The sequence below is a fragment of the Pipistrellus hanaki genome (assembly GCF_964339955.1).
Source record: "Pipistrellus hanaki genome assembly, chromosome: 5".
NCBI classification, from domain to species: Eukaryota; Metazoa; Chordata; class Mammalia; order Chiroptera; family Vespertilionidae; genus Pipistrellus; species Pipistrellus hanaki.
This window is the reverse complement of record NC_140507.1, coordinates 89231792-89247254: the sequence shown is the minus strand read 5'-3', so window position 1 is coordinate 89247254 and position 15463 is coordinate 89231792. Positions and strand designations below refer to the sequence as shown.

Genomic DNA, 15463 nt, shown 5'->3' with positions numbered 1-15463 from the left:
TGGTTTCTGTCTGTCTCCTTCTATGTCGGGTGCAACATCTCAAACTCAAGGGCCTTCAGGGTCCGAGTGAGGACTGTAGCTGAGTGAGCAGGGCCCTGGGAGCCCGGGGCCCAATGTTGCCAGCTCAGCCCAGAACTGAGGTGGCACTGAAACCCAGATTTTGGACACTAGCCCCTAATCAAATGTCCCTCTGCAGCTCTCTTGTCTGTTCTGACCCCTCCTGGGGCTGCCCCCACCCACACAGACCACCCCTTTGTGTGAAGTGGGAAAACTTGTCTCTCTGGGACTGACAAGAATGTCCTTCCTTAGGGCAGACACAGCCTGTGCCTAGAGACAAGACTGGCTGCAGGCTGGGCTTGGGCGCCCACCGCTGCTTTGCTCAGACACCCCCTGCACAACTGGAGGTGGTGGCCCTGCCCACGCCCCTAGGCCCTCACACCTCCCCTGTTTCATCGGACCTAGTCACAAGACGCAGGTCTTTCCCCACACCTTCTGCCACTCCCCGTGGTTCTCAGCTCCCTACCCCAAACCTTCTGTGCCCCCGCCTGCATCCTGAGTCCCCATTGCCCTCCCTTCCTGGGGTCACTGAACCGCTAGCCACAGCCTGGGTGTGCTTCCCCCTCCAGATTCCCCAGATCAGCTATGCCTCCACGGCCCCTGAGCTCAGCGACTCCACACGCTACGACTTCTTCTCTCGGGTGGTGCCCCCCGATTCCTACCAGGCCCAGGCCATGGTGGACATCGTGCGGGCATTCGGATGGAACTACGTGTCCACGCTGGCCTCCGAGGGCAACTATGGCGAGAGTGGGGTGGAGGCCTTTGTGCAGATCTCCCGAGAGGCGGGTGAGTTGGGACAAGGGGATCAGAGGCACCAAGGAACCTACAAAGGGGAGAACCAGGGGCTGTGAAATAGGGGCACTGGTGCCACAGTGGGGAGCCTGGATGTCTCTTCTATCAGCGCCCCTTTCCTTTGGAGGACTCGGTCCTGCCTCGTGGCCTGGCAGGTGGGGCCCAGGCTAGGCTTCACCCTGCAGACCCCTGGCCCAGATTGATCACCCTGCACAGTCAGGAACTCCGGCAGGCCCCGTGGGTGGTGGGATGGATGAAAGCTGACTTTGGCATCCTGGACACTCAGGGGGAGTCTGTATTGCCCAGTCCATCAAGATTCCCAGAGAACCAAAGCCAGGAGAATTCAACAAGGTTATCAGACGGCTCATGGAGACGCCCAACGCTCGGGGCATCATCATCTTTGCCAACGAGGATGACATCAGGTGGGATGGATGGAACCTCTGTCGCTGTTCTTTGGATGCCCTTCTGAAAGGCCTGCCTTGTCTTCTCACTCCTCCCCACTGCACACCCTCCCTTCCTCCCTTTCCTTCCTTCTTGCACCCCCCATCCTTTCCACCACCACCACACACACACACACACACACACTCACACACACACACACACACACACACACACTCACACACACACACACACACACACTCACACACTCACACACTTCTCCTGCTGCATTCTCTGCCTGGTCTGCTCTGAGTGGAGATGCTCTAAGACCAGCCAAGAAAACACACAAGAGCACATGCCTGTTTGTATAATTCATAGTGGGGAGACCTGTGAGCAGATCTAAGAGCAGAAAATGAGCAAAAGGACTGAGCCCTGGGGCAGAGCCAGCAGGAGACTCTGTAAGAGAAGGGAGGCCCTGCTTCCAGGCAGTGTGAAGTGGGTCGTGATGCATGGAGCAAGAGGGCAAGCCCAGGCCAGGGCCTGGCTGGACCCCTCACCACCTCAGAAGCCCAGGACAAGTGTTCTAAACACCCTATGCTCCATTTTTCCTGACCAATGGCAGTCTGATGAGTGATGTGGAATGGGATAGATGGAGAGAGAAGAAGGAGAATTGACTAGGAGTAAGTTGAAGGAAGATCTCGGGACTTTATTCACCCTTAGCCCTGTCTGTACCAGGAGGGTCCTCGAGGCAGCACGCCAGGCCAACCTGACTGGCCACTTCCTGTGGGTTGGCTCCGACAGCTGGGGGGCCAAGATCTCACCCGTCCTGAACCTGGAGGACGTGGCCGTGGGGGCCATCACCATCCTGCCCAAGAGAGCTTCCATTGATGGTGAGTGTAGGGATGACCTGCTCCTCTTGGTCCCCTGCCCCCATCCCATCCTTTCCCACCATCCCTCCTGGGGCCCATTGGTAAAATTATACTGTGATCCACGTCCCTTCTAAGATTCCCAAGTTCAATGATTCTGAGATTCTGTCAGTACATCCCTCTGAGCAGTGTTTGAATGAGCTGGCTAATGAGGAAAAGCACACCCACCACATGGGGTAAAAAAAAAAAAAAAAAATGTTTTTAGTTTGTGTTTTTTGTTTTGTTTATTTTTTAATTCAACACCTGTATTCCTCTTTCTGTCGAAGGCATTATGATTTTAGGGTGAGGGTGGCAAACTAGACTAAGAGTAGTCTCCGCAATGAAAGCATTTCATCACAAGACTTCAGGTTTGGGGCAGTGAGTCCAGAACGTTCTCAAAGCCCCGAGCTCTGTCCTCCCTCCTGTTTCACCGCCCGTGGTGGTTGCTGAGTCTTCATGCTTGTGGCATCATATTACAAAGTGGCTGCTGAAGCTCCCCCCACTGCATGTTCACAGCAGCATCCTCACCAGGAAAGAGTGTGCAGCATTCATGGAGTGAGGCTCAGGCTTACATCAGGATGCAAACTTTACCCTGGAGTCCCAGATGTCTTTGAACTCACGGGCCAGAGTTGGTTCAATAGCCATTTCTAGCTGCAAAGTGAGCAGTTGGTGGAGGGACACAGGAGGACTGTGGCTGGCTATGATTACCAGCCTTCTCCCCTCCCTCTCAGGATTTGACCAGTACTTCATGACACGCTCCCTGGAGAACAACCGCCGGAACATCTGGTTTGCAGAGTTCTGGGAGGAGAATTTTAACTGCAAACTGACCAGCCCGGGTACCCAGTCAGACAAAGCCGCCCGCAAATGCACAGGTGAGGGCTGCAAAGGGTGGCGAGAAAGGTGACGGGAAAGGTGGGGGGGCCAGGTTAGGTGTCTGGGGGCCAGGCGCATTTCCTCTGGGCATCCCTAGGACAGGTGAGGAACGCATCGGCCGGGACTCCACCTACGAACAGGAGGGGAAGGTGCAGTTTGTGATCGATGCGGTGTACGCCATTGCCCATGCCCTGCACAGCATGCACCAGGCGCTCTGTCCTGGCCATACAGGCCTGTGCCCAGCAATGGAGCCCACCGACGGGCGGACACTGCTGCAGTATATCCGGGCAGTCCGCTTCAATGGTGAGTGGATGCCAGAACTCCTATGTGAGAGAGGAAAAGTACCCTGAGATGGATTTCTCTCTGGGACCCGGATGAGTGGGGAGCAAAGGGATGGGAGAGGCAGCATCGTATTGGGAGCACCTGCACCTGGGAGCTGGGGACCTGAGCCACGTTCTGAGGACCCCTTTTAACACTCCTCCTTTCTCAGGCTTCAGCACCCCCTCTCCCCACTTGAAAAATGCAGGCATTGGGGGATTTCCCTGTGACTCCTTCTGCCTGAAACCCTCAGCAGGTGACACACAACTCTCCCCTCCACTGCACCGAGCTTGAAGGCATCTATCTGGTGGCTCAGGGCACAGAGCATACAGTGAAGAGGCACTTCCTATGACACGGACATGCTGCTCACTGTGAGTCCCGAGCTTCCAAACGCTGCCCCAGTGAGCTTCTGCTCTGCCAAAGCACCGGGCACCCGTCTGATGTGTCTCCTTGTGCCAGCAGAGGGCCTGGCGCATGGTCGGGGCTCTGAAAAGGCCCAGTGGATTTGGCTGTGCTTATGGATTGTGGGGAAAGATACAATTCTTGTACAACTGTTCTTTAGAAAATCAAAACCATTCATCCACCAAATATTGAGCGCCTTCTCTTTGCCACTATCTCTGCTAACTAGCACAGCTGAATTTCACTCCAGACCAACTTTGCAAGCTGGCAGAACAAGCTTCTAAAAGAAATAAAGCTGACCAAACTAGTACAAATTTCATGTCAACACGCAGACCTTTATTCGAGTCTGAACTTTTCCTTTCACCTGAACAGTTAAGATTTCCATTTCCTTTTATAATTGTGGTACCATACATAGAGCTTCATATAGTATATTACCACCTTAACCACTCGTAAGTGTACAGTGTAGTCACGTACACTGTTATGCAACAAATCTCCAAAACTCTTTTCATTTTGCACAGCTGAAATTGTTATCTCATTAAGCAACTTCCCAGTTCCCCCTCCCATGGCAACCACCATTCTACTTTCTGTCTCTTTTCATTTGACTGTTCTGAGTACCTCATATGGGAGGGATCCTGCAGGATGTGTCTTTTTGTGACTGGCTTATTTCACTTAGCGCAATGTCCTCAAGGTTCATTCATGTTGTACATGGGTCTGAATGTCCTTCCTTTGTTAAGGTTGGCTGATAATCCACCATATGGATAAACACTTTTCGTTTATCCATTCAACCCCCAATGACACGTGGTCGTGTCCACCTTTGGGCTGTTGTGAATGATGCTGCTATGAACATGAGTGTTCAAGCATCTCTTCAAGTTCCTGTGTTTAGCTCCTTTGTGTTTATGCCTAGAAGTGGAATTGCTGGGTCACGTGGTAATTCTTCCATACTATCTGAGATCCACCCTACTGCTTCCCACCTGACTGCACAAGGTTCCTACTAGCAACACATAAGGTTCCAGCTTCTCTGTGTCCTGGCCGCTCCTTGGTATTTTGTGATGTTTGGGCAGGAGGTGGTCTCTCACTGTGGTTTTGATTGGCATTTCCCTGCCGTTGAACACCTTTGTGTGTGCTTGTTGAGCGCTTCCTGTATCCTGGCCGGGCCTTGGGCCTCTCCCGGAGGCTGGCTGGGATGGGCTGGAGAGCCACTGAGGATGGATGCCAGGCTCTCCCTCCAGGCAGCGCAGGAACCCCCGTGATGTTCAATGAGAACGGGGATGCGCCGGGGAGATACGACATCTTCCAGTACCAGGCGTCCAACGGCAGCGTGGGCAGCGGCGGCTACCAGACGGTGGGCCAGTGGGCGGAGACGCTCCGGCTGGATGTGAGTGGCTGGGAGCAGGGGGTGTGGGTGGCACGGGAGCTGGGGGTATGGGTGGCACGGGAGCTGGGGGTGTGGGTGGCACGTGATCTCAGGTGTGGGAGGCAGGCCGGCCAGCCCCCGCGGCCGCGGAGGACGCCCACCTGTGTCCCCCGTTGCAGGTGGGCGCCCTGCAGTGGTCAGGGGACCCCTGGGAGGTGCCGGCCTCTCAGTGCAGCCTCCCCTGCCAGCCAGGGGAGCGGAAGAAGATGGTGAAGGGCGTGCCCTGCTGCTGGCACTGCGAGGCCTGCGACGGGTACCGCTTCCAGGCGGACGAGTTCACCTGCGAGGTGTGCCCCGGGCACCTGCGGCCCCTGCGCAACCGCACGGGCTGCCGCCCCACGCCCGTGGTGCGCCTCTCCTGGGCCTCGCCCTGGGCCGCCGCGCCGCTGCTGCTGGCCGTGCTGGGCATCACGGCCACCACCGCCGTCGTGGCCACCTTCGTGAGGCACAACGACACGCCCATCGTGCGCGCCTCGGGCCGCGAGCTCAGCTACGTGCTGCTCAGCGGCATCTTCCTGGTCTACGCCATCACCTTCCTCATGGTGGCCGAGCCGGGGGCGGCCGTGTGCGCCGCGCGCAGGCTCTTCCTCGGCCTGGGCACCACCCTCAGCTACTCGGCCCTCTTCACCAAGACCAACCGCATCTACCGCATCTTCGAGCGGGGGAAGCGCTCCGTCACGCCCCCGCCCTTCATCAGCCCCACCTCGCAGCTGGTCATCACCTTCGGCCTCACCTCCGTGCAGGTGGGTCCCCAGGCTCCGGAGGAGGAGGCGCTGACCCTCCTCAGAGACTCGCTCTTCCGTTTTGAAAAAGCATGTAGCCTTGGGAGAGAGGGCCCTGCCTTCCTCCTATGAGGACAAGGGGTTAAGAGCAGCCATCTGCATAACACCTGCATAACTTACCTCAAAGTCATGTCTCCTGTCATTGAGGAAACTGAGGCTCCATCTCCTCGTTGTTAGGACCTGTGTCTTACTCCGATAACCTCCCAGCTGCCCAGCATCAACTCCTGACATCCTTACAATTCTCCATTAAGGGCTTCTTCAATTTAGGCTGCATTGTGCATTCACACGTTATTTCACTAGATCCTGTTCAGTAGTTCTCTGGATCTGGAGAAGGAAGGGGGTCCTCAGAACTAGGTTTGCCATGCTGCTATATAGGAATGAGCTAGTGTTTCCCATCTACAGAGTGAAGGGGATACTGCCTTCTGGGTGGTTGTGAGGAGAGAACATCTCTGCTCTGCCTGGCTCTTAACCAGTGGCACATACACCGTGCCCGCTCCAAGCTGGCATCATGTTCTTCAAACAGATTATGATGATTCCCATTCTATAGATAGAGAAGACACTTAGGATCAAAGTTCCACAGATTCTGTCTGCAGTTACTGCATCTTGCAGGGCTCGGAAAATGACATTGGTAATGGCTGGAATACAGGAAGAGTATGTTTGGGAGCCCCTTACCAGACCAGCCCTGACATTGTTAGCACATACCTTCACTGCAGCCCCTTCTCTCTACTGGGCCATGTCACAGGCCTGAGTATTCCCCTCCTGGAAGCCCTCTTCTCCCATAGTGGTTCTCTCAGACCCAAGCATCCCCTCCCAGTACGTCAGGAGCCTCCAGACTTCAGTCGGTGGCCAGTCTTAGTGTGCCCTGATATGATGTTGTCTCCTGTAGGTGGTGGGAGTGATAGCATGGCTAGGGGCCCAGCCCCCACACAGCGTGATCGACTATGAGGAGCAGCGGACGGTGGACCCAGAGCAAGCTAGAGGGGTACTCAAGTGCGACATGTCAGATCTGTCTCTCATCGGCTGCCTGGGCTACAGCCTCCTACTCATGGTCACATGCACAGTGTACGCCATCAAGGCCCGCGGAGTGCCTGAGACCTTCAACGAGGCCAAGCCCATCGGCTTCACCATGTACACCACCTGCATCATCTGGCTGGCTTTTGTGCCTATCTTCTTTGGCACTGCCCAGTCCGCGGAAAAGGTAATTTGGGGTCTCCTATTGATTTTATTGTCTCATGTGTTTCCTGCCTTCTGCCACAGGAGGAAGGGCTCAATTGTCCCAAGAGCTGGGTTACACATAAGAATGATTGCTTGGTTGGTTGATTTATTCCTGTATTTAAATACTTGTTCATTTTGCTAATCTTTCCAGTTGCCCTCTGCTTGTTCATTCGGCCATTCATTCATCCACACTTTTTTTTTTTTTAATATATATTTTTTATTGTTTTTTTACAGAGAGGAAGGGAGAGAGAAATAGAGAGCTAGAAACATCGATGAGAGAGAAACATCGACCAGCTGCCTCTTGCACACCCCCCACCAGGGATGTGCCCGCAACCAATGCACATGCCCTTGACCGGAATCGAACCTGGGACCTTTCAGTCCGCAGACCGACGCTCTACCACTGAGCCAAACCGGTTTCGGCCATCCACACTTCTAACCATTGATTAACCTTTCATTCAACTTTATACTTTCTATTGATCCATTTGTTTGATCATTATTCACTCATCTATTCATTTGTAGAGTAGGACATTTGTTTATTCATCTATATGTTTGCTCACCTTTACCTGTATTTAATCTGTTTGTTCATTCATTTGTACTTTTGAAAACATGTCCATTCATTCATTAATATCTTCTAGATCTTTTTAGGCATATGGACCATTTCCCCAGGTGTCACTCTCTGTGAATAAAACTGTCTTCCCTCAGACACTGGTCCCCTTAGTGCCATGTCACTCACCCTCCATCCTGCCCACACTGGAGCCACACTGTGACTATTCCTTCTTCATGCCCGGGGCCTTTGCTAATGCAGTTGTCCTTTTCTAAGGGTTCATTCCACGGCTATGTGGAGGTGGGGGTAAGAGAAAACAGGGCTGCGTCCCACCTGGTCCCTTTTTCCATGGCTCAGATCTACATTCAAACCACCACACTGACTGTGTCCCTGAGCCTGAGCGCATCGGTGTCCCTCGGCATGCTCTATGTACCCAAAACCTACGTCATCTTGTTCCACCCGGAGCAGAACGTACAGAAGCGGAAGCGAAGCCTCAAAGCAACCTCCACAGTGACAGCCCCACCCAAGGGTGAGGACACAGAGGCCCCCAAGTAGTGAGAGGCCTTCTTTTCTTTCCCTTGCTTCACAGTGGGAACTGTGAGGAGTCCAGGCATGCAGAGAATCAGAGAAGAGGTCCATGAAGGCCATGCCTAGCAGGACCTACCTTGAGGCTGGCCTCCAGAAAGACCTGCCCACATGCCCATTTTATCCCTTTTTTTCTGTGCATGTTGGCATATTTCCTCACTGCAGACTAGACTCTCTACCCATGGTGGGAAATTGCCATGGTAAGGCTTCTACTTCTAGAGAGGGACTCAACTTACACTCTCTGGTTTGAAGTTGAGAGGTCACAATGATTTCCTGGGCTTGGCCACTGTGAGTGATATTTCCACTCCTTCTTCAACCACTAGGACATAGGGACTGGGCCCTGTGTGAGAATGTGCAGGCCCCAGAGTGAAATACTGGGCTGGAGTTGGGGAGGAACAGTTTCCACAAAAGCAGATCTGTGGGTCTGTATACTAGACTGAGCAACCTGGGCTTGGCACAGAGGGATGGAGCCTTGGGTGAGATCCCTGTGAGAGAGGATGGGCCTGCAGAGAGGGGGCAGGGGGTGAGCAGAGGGACCAGGTGCACCCCACAAAGTTACTTGTGTGAGGGCATTTTCCTTGGACTCTTGTCCCCTGGGGTCTGAGGGGTGTCACACTCAGAGTAGAGATTTTTTCCTTTTCCATCTGTACTCCCTTCAATGACCTCTAATAGATGCACTTGTGTGGTGTGAGTGTTGTGAGAATAAACTAACAAGAGTGGCATTTGCCCTCCTCTGATGCCTGTGAGGGATTGTTTTCAGGAATTCCAGGGTGGGACCAGTGACGAAGAGTTGTGTACATGGTGAAGATTAATTCCAAGTGGATAATGTAGGATAAAATGCCTCTTTTCCAACACTACCAGGAAGTCCCCTTTGAAAAGCAAGCATAGGCATGGGGAGGAAGATGCTTGCACTACAGATGCATGGGTGTTTATTTCTCAGTAATTTTTCCTAGGAAAAGCTTGGTTTAAGTGATGGAATTTTATTTCCTTGGGGTAGAATTTAAATTTAAAACTGACTCTTTTGTTAGTGTGAATTCTCTAGTATCTAATGTCTGGAAATGATTTGAAGATCAACCACACTTCATACAACATAGAGACTATTTCCTATATTTTTTCTAGTGCATATACATTTTGACTAGGTGTTTCTGCATTCTTTAAATTAATAGGGTGTCTCCTCAGGATAACATATAGAACATACAGATTCTCCTTCTTCACACCTGTTGCATTCCCAGGGTTTGTTTCTCTGCATTGTTAATTATGAGGTTTTGTATATTACTGAATGCTTTCCCAAATTCATTATTTCATAGGGCTTCTTCCCTGTGTGGGTTTTCTTTTGAATGATGAATTGTGTTTTCTTGCTAAAGGTTCCCATAGTAGTGCCTTTATAGGTTTTTTCTCCTACATGACCTTGTAGAGAGTTAATGAGCTCTGATCTCCAAACGAAGGCCTTCCTGCATGTACCGTTTCCTTGGTGTTTCTCCCAGTCTGAATTCTCTAGTGTGCTATAAGTCTTGGCTTCTAGTTGAACATTTTTCCACATTTGTTACATTTTTGTGGTTGTCCCCATTCTGAACTCTATAACTCAAAAGTTCAGACGACTTTAGTAAAAGCTTTTCTACATTTGAAGGAATTCTCCCTATATGACCTATGATGTGATATTTCTGATGTAGAGGCCTGGCTTCCTGCTGAAAACTTCCACACACTCCCCACAGTCATTACCACCTGCCTCTGACATGAATTCCCTGATGCACCATGTCTTCTTTATGCAACCTTCTCACATTAATCCTCTGTCCATGATTCCACAGCATGAGCCATTCTGTGTGCAGTGGACATCCTCTATTCCTAAAGGCATTATCATATTCAGTACACATATGTGGTCCCTTTCTGAATTCTCCATTGTGTTCAACGGCTTGACTTCCGGAAAAGGGCTTTCTCACATTCCATGTCTATATAAGTTCTCTCCCTTTGATCATTTCTTTGATGCTCAGTGGAGTTCACAGTTCCCTGAAGGTTTTCCCCTATTTACATTGTCTGGTGTCCAATCAATCATTTGGAACTCCTAAATAAAATTTTTTCAAATCTGTAGAATTTTTAAGCATTCTACCTGCATGGTTTCTTTTATGTTGAATAAAAGCTAAGATATACTTGTAGGCTCTCTCACATTTATTGTCTTTAATGATTCCTTCCTAGTATGAATTTATGTTCCAATGGAAATAGGATCTGGATTGAGGACTTTTCCACACTATAATCACAGTATTTCTCTCCAATTATGAGTTCTTTAAGAGAGAATAAGATTCCACTTGTAAGGCAATGTTTTTGTGACTTCTATCGGAGGGACTTTTTAATACCAATTAAATTCTTATGCCTTTTCATTAGTGTGAATCTTTGATGTTTATTACATTTATTATATTCTGGGTTCTTTAGAAATTTCCCCAAAATTTGTTACACTCATTGCCTCTCTCTTTATTCAATGATTCTCCTTAAATAAATGTAAATTTCCCCAAAAGTTTGACTTGGGATTTCTGTTGTTTTTTTTAAATGTAGTTTTCAATTGTAAGACTCCTTCTAAAATGGAAAAAGTGCACAATTTAAGCAAATCTTTCCACCATCGTTTTATAGAATGAAACCTCATCAGGAATATTCTATTATAGTGACATCTTTGTTTCCAAATATGAAAAATTTCCAAGTGTAACTATTTCCCATCTCGGGCTTTGAGAGGCAAACTCTGCTTCAGTATAGACAGACAGAGCAGAGTACTGACAGCGATGACAAATAGGGTGGGGCGTTTCAGAGATGACCTTTCAACCTGTGGCATAAAGGGGAGGAACTAAAATGGGATGAAGCTCTGAAAGGGAAGAGAGTTAGTGGATGACTGGATGGAAAAGGAAGACAAGAGTGTAGAGAGACAGATTTGTCAAGGGACTGGATCCGGACATTTTAAGCTTCATTGCTTCATTTATGGACCACTATGGCAGAATACTAACTGGTTATTCTTTTTCCTGTATCTTTCCCCTCTCATCCTACACACCGATATCAAAATCATCATTGCAGGGTGCCAACTCCCCACATTTAGAGGAACATTGCTATGGGCCCTGCCTTGTCCCAGCACCTGCATCTGGCTATGATTTATTCTCATATTTACCTGAAAACTCAGAAACAAATAGCAGGAAGGATACATCTGTCTAGAGTATTATGGCCCTGCATGCTGTTCCCTGGTATAATCTGGCAAATTAAGTATCATTAGGTTATTTTACCAGAGCTATTGAATATCAAACTGACTCACAATACCAATTTCTGAATTCTTTTTCCTATTCTGATTTGCAGACAGGAAAATGTTCCAGAATCCAGAGATTTTGTCTTGCCCCTGCCATGGTATACTTGTGTCATTCAGTTGTCACATTATGAAATTGTACAATGCTGAGGTTAAGACTTCTTAAGTCAATTCCAGCTCTGCCACTCACTATATGGGTGACCTTGGGCAAGATAATTAGCCTCTCTTACAGTTACTGACAGCCAGAGTCTCCTTAATAATCCCTACAGAGATGCCCAAAGCATTGATGCCATTTACCTACAACTGATCCTCCCAGGCCTACCAATCACTGCCACGCAGACCCATTCATTCAGCTGAACTCTCAGCTGACCAATCCCAAGACATCATCTTAGATCCATGGGCTCCCTATTTACTGACTCTCCTCCCCATGGACTCCTCATTCATTTTTCTAACAAGTATCATTGGAAGTTTCCTCTGTGGTGAATACCTGGGATACATCATTCTACACACCAGACAAGAATTGTTTCCTTCATGGGACTTACATCCTAGTGGTGGATACAAACAATCTATACTAATAAAAGCCTACATGGTCTTCACGCCCTCATGTGCAACGTCATCACAAGATGGTCGCCACAAGATGGCCATCATAAGATGGCCACCACAAGATGGCCGTGGGCACAGCGGAGGCAGGGCCCACCTGCTGCTCCATGTGGTGAGGCCTGGGGGTCCAGTGGCTCTGCAGGCTGCAGAGGAGGCCGGTCCTGGCATCTCCACTGCCTCGTGCAGAGGAGGCAGATCCCAGCAGAGGAGGCAGGTCACAGCAGGGAAGGGCAGTTGTGGGTGATCAGGCTGGCAGAGGAGGGCAATTGGGGGTGACCAGGCCTGCAGGGGAGGGCAGGTGAGGGTGACTGTTCTCCTGTAAATGAGAATTCCAGATCCTCAGAATTTGATTGGTCCAAAAAAGCACTGTCCTGATTGACCAAAACAGAGCAGCTCTAATTGGTTGGGGAAGATGCTAATGAGGATGTAGCTGCACAGCTCCAACTGGATAGGTAAAGTCTCAATCCTATTGGGTGAAATGGGATTCCAGGAACTCCTTTATAAGAGTTGGCTCAGCCAACAGGAACACAATGCAGATAAATAGCTTAGTACCAGAGGCAAGTAGTATAGTGCAGGCTTCTCCCTTGAGTGTGGCTTGCATGAGAGGCCCCTTTTAGCAACAGCTGCCAGTCTGTTTATAAATTTGAGCCCAGTTAGCCAATAGGAGCCCTTTTCAACAGGTACATTTATTTTCCGGGTCAACAAAACCTTTCTTAAACCTTCAAGAAAGGATGGTAAAAACAGCCTCATATAAATTGTGAGGATTAAGTGACTCGCTATACACAGGGTGCTTACAACAGTGCCTGGCACAAGGTATGCCCTCAATGAGGATGTAGCTGGAACACTGTGGTTTCTGGGGTCAGGTAGGTTTGGATGGCCATGTGTGGACCTAGGTACAGATTGGTCATAACAATATAAAAACACTTGAAAGTACAAATCTGACATATTTTAGTTATATCTGATTAGGTAAGCAGGCAGCACAGATGCAACTTGTACATCTTAGGACACTGTGTACTTTTCTCATTATTTTCAGAAAGACACACTGAAAAATACTTTTTATGGCAACAATTTTTAAGAATAGTGATGTGTGGTGTACAGGGTAACACACAAAACAGGGAGAATATGTCTGCATGACCAAATCCTGGAACTTGTAGAGAATGGCCATTTGCACAACTGAGAAGTCCTTGAGTGATGGGGGAAATCAAGCTTTGTATTTCTTTTCCCTTCACAAATTGGTATAAAAGTATTAAAAGCAAAAATATTACTGAAAATATATTTAGCAGAAGTTGAGATTAGCCAAGAAGCTGGGAACCCTCCCACTGCAGATGAGAGAATTTTGTTTGCATATTGTCCTGCTGGCTAATCCATTACTGTAAGGAAAGGATGCACAATGTGCAAAGGAAAAAAGAACGAGGCAGCTGGAGGCTGTTTTTAAATTCATGTTTAAGGGAATTGTCCTCTTAACCTAAGGCATGCATACAGTTTAGGGCTATTTTATCGAAGACTCTGGGGCTCAGGCACAGTAACCTGTGGAACCAAGCCTGCTGCAAGGTCAGGATGCTATTTAAAAGCAGTTGCTGAATATGGAAGAAGGCAACATCTTAGGGAGATGCCACTGTCAAAGTTAGGCAAACTCAGGTGGACAGGAGAACCTAGGTGCAAAATCAATCAGCTGGAGATGAGTTAAGACCTAACAATAGAGAAGGATTAAAGGAATTTAAAAGGGGAAACGTGAAGTAATTTTTTTTCTCCTTGAGAGCAGGCAGTTTCAGTGGCTGTTCATGAGAGCCCATAGACAATGAAGAATGTAACGTCTTGATGCTATTTCTCTACTGAAATGGTTCCCCAGGCCGAATGCACTTTGCACTTCCAATGGGTTTGCCCACTTGACAACTCCAAAGTACATGAGGAGGATACTGTAAGAGGTGGACTGAGGTCCATTTTTCTGGCTCATAGCTTAGTTACAGTCTAGGTGGGGGGAGGGGGGGGAGATTGGCTCACATATAAAGTCTAACACTTCCTCTGCCACACGCATATTCGTCATCTGGAAATGGCATAGTCGTGGGTAGGCTGGGAAGTCTTCTGAACTATGTAGGCCAGAAGTAGTGAGGGATGGACTGGATGTACTGAGGACTGCACCTCACCAGCCCTGACTCAGTAACACTGAAGGGTGGGTCCCACGGGTCCCCACCTTTGTCCATGGGTGTCTATGTGACTAGTCAGCAAGGCTAGGAAAGTGAGATACAGAATGCACTGTTCCTAGGAATCACTAATGTGTAGGGAGTAACCTGGCTTAGGGTAATGTCCCTCTCAATAATTGCTAAAATCTTGTCTAACACTTTGCAAATCAGTTGGTAGAGAAGGTAACTGAGGAATTCTACCTCAAAGTTCTTGAAAAAGCATTTCTACAGGTGAGCCAAAAAGTAATGCTTGGGTAGGTCAGACTGCCCTGACAGAGAGCCATGCTACTTAGGATTTAAAAAGTACAGAAGAGGCAGCAGGGCAAATGCTGACCCCCTTAGTTGAGGTCACACAGTAATGTGTCAATCATATGGCAGAATATAATAAAGCCACGGCTAAAGGCCTAATCAAACAGCATTTCCATAAATACATTCAGTTGGCCAGGCATATCTAATAGACCATTTATTAAAAATGTTTGCCACCCCAAACAGGAAAAAGTGAATAGGCATTTTTCAGAGGTCCAATTTCATCCAGACCCAAGCATGACAGGAGCTAGGTTCAGGGAAAGCTGACTGCAATATCAAGTGAAGAGCCTTCTGATGGCACTGGTTCTGGTGTAAGAACTGCTGGATCTGTCACTGGGATGAATGAGGCTCTTAAGTGGCAGCTGGTCTTGGCCCCAGCTGAATTGCAATCAAATACTGAGTGGTGGTAACTCTCAAAACAAAAAACAAATTCAGCTTAGAAAACTATTTCTCCATGATTCAAGGTAAGGGATGAGAGTTAGGACGAGAAAAACCATATGAGTAATGAAGGCAAATATCTGTAGTGATGAGCACAGTTTATCTGGTTTATTGTGGAATTGAGGGGTCACCAGCCACTTGAGGCTGTAGGAAAACATGCCCTGGGCATGGATAGTTCCAAATAACCTTTTGAAATGCTGCTTTACCTACAGCATAATAGGAAGGTGAGTCACTGTTTTCCTAACAGGAGATGCCTACAATTGGCCTTTATGAAATGAAAGCTGTATTTTGAGAACTTGAGCTTTAAGGCTGCAGGAAGTTTCAATTCTGTTTAACCTAGAGTCCAGATTCCACCATGACACATAATACTCTCTAACTTGGAGCAGAGTAGTAGCATTCATAGGGG

The 15463-nt window shown here is 48.8% G+C and overlaps 1 protein-coding gene across 1 annotated transcript in view; it reads left to right on the top strand.

Annotated features, from left to right (window-relative positions):
* Window positions 1–10886, top strand: part of GRM6 (glutamate metabotropic receptor 6) — a 12329-nt gene extending 1443 nt beyond the window's left edge. The window contains exons 2-10 of the mRNA XM_084885160.1: window positions 627–843; window positions 1136–1271; window positions 1963–2117; window positions 2864–3004; window positions 3108–3308; window positions 4952–5097; window positions 5256–5879; window positions 6805–7116; window positions 8035–10886. Coding sequence (XP_084741286.1) covers window positions 627–843; window positions 1136–1271; window positions 1963–2117; window positions 2864–3004; window positions 3108–3308; window positions 4952–5097; window positions 5256–5879; window positions 6805–7116; window positions 8035–8232 — 2130 coding nt within the window. The 3' untranslated portion in view covers window positions 8233–10886. The remainder of the gene's footprint in view (window positions 1–626; window positions 844–1135; window positions 1272–1962; window positions 2118–2863; window positions 3005–3107; window positions 3309–4951; window positions 5098–5255; window positions 5880–6804; window positions 7117–8034) is intronic.
* The last annotated feature ends 4577 nt before the right edge of the window (window positions 10887–15463 follow it).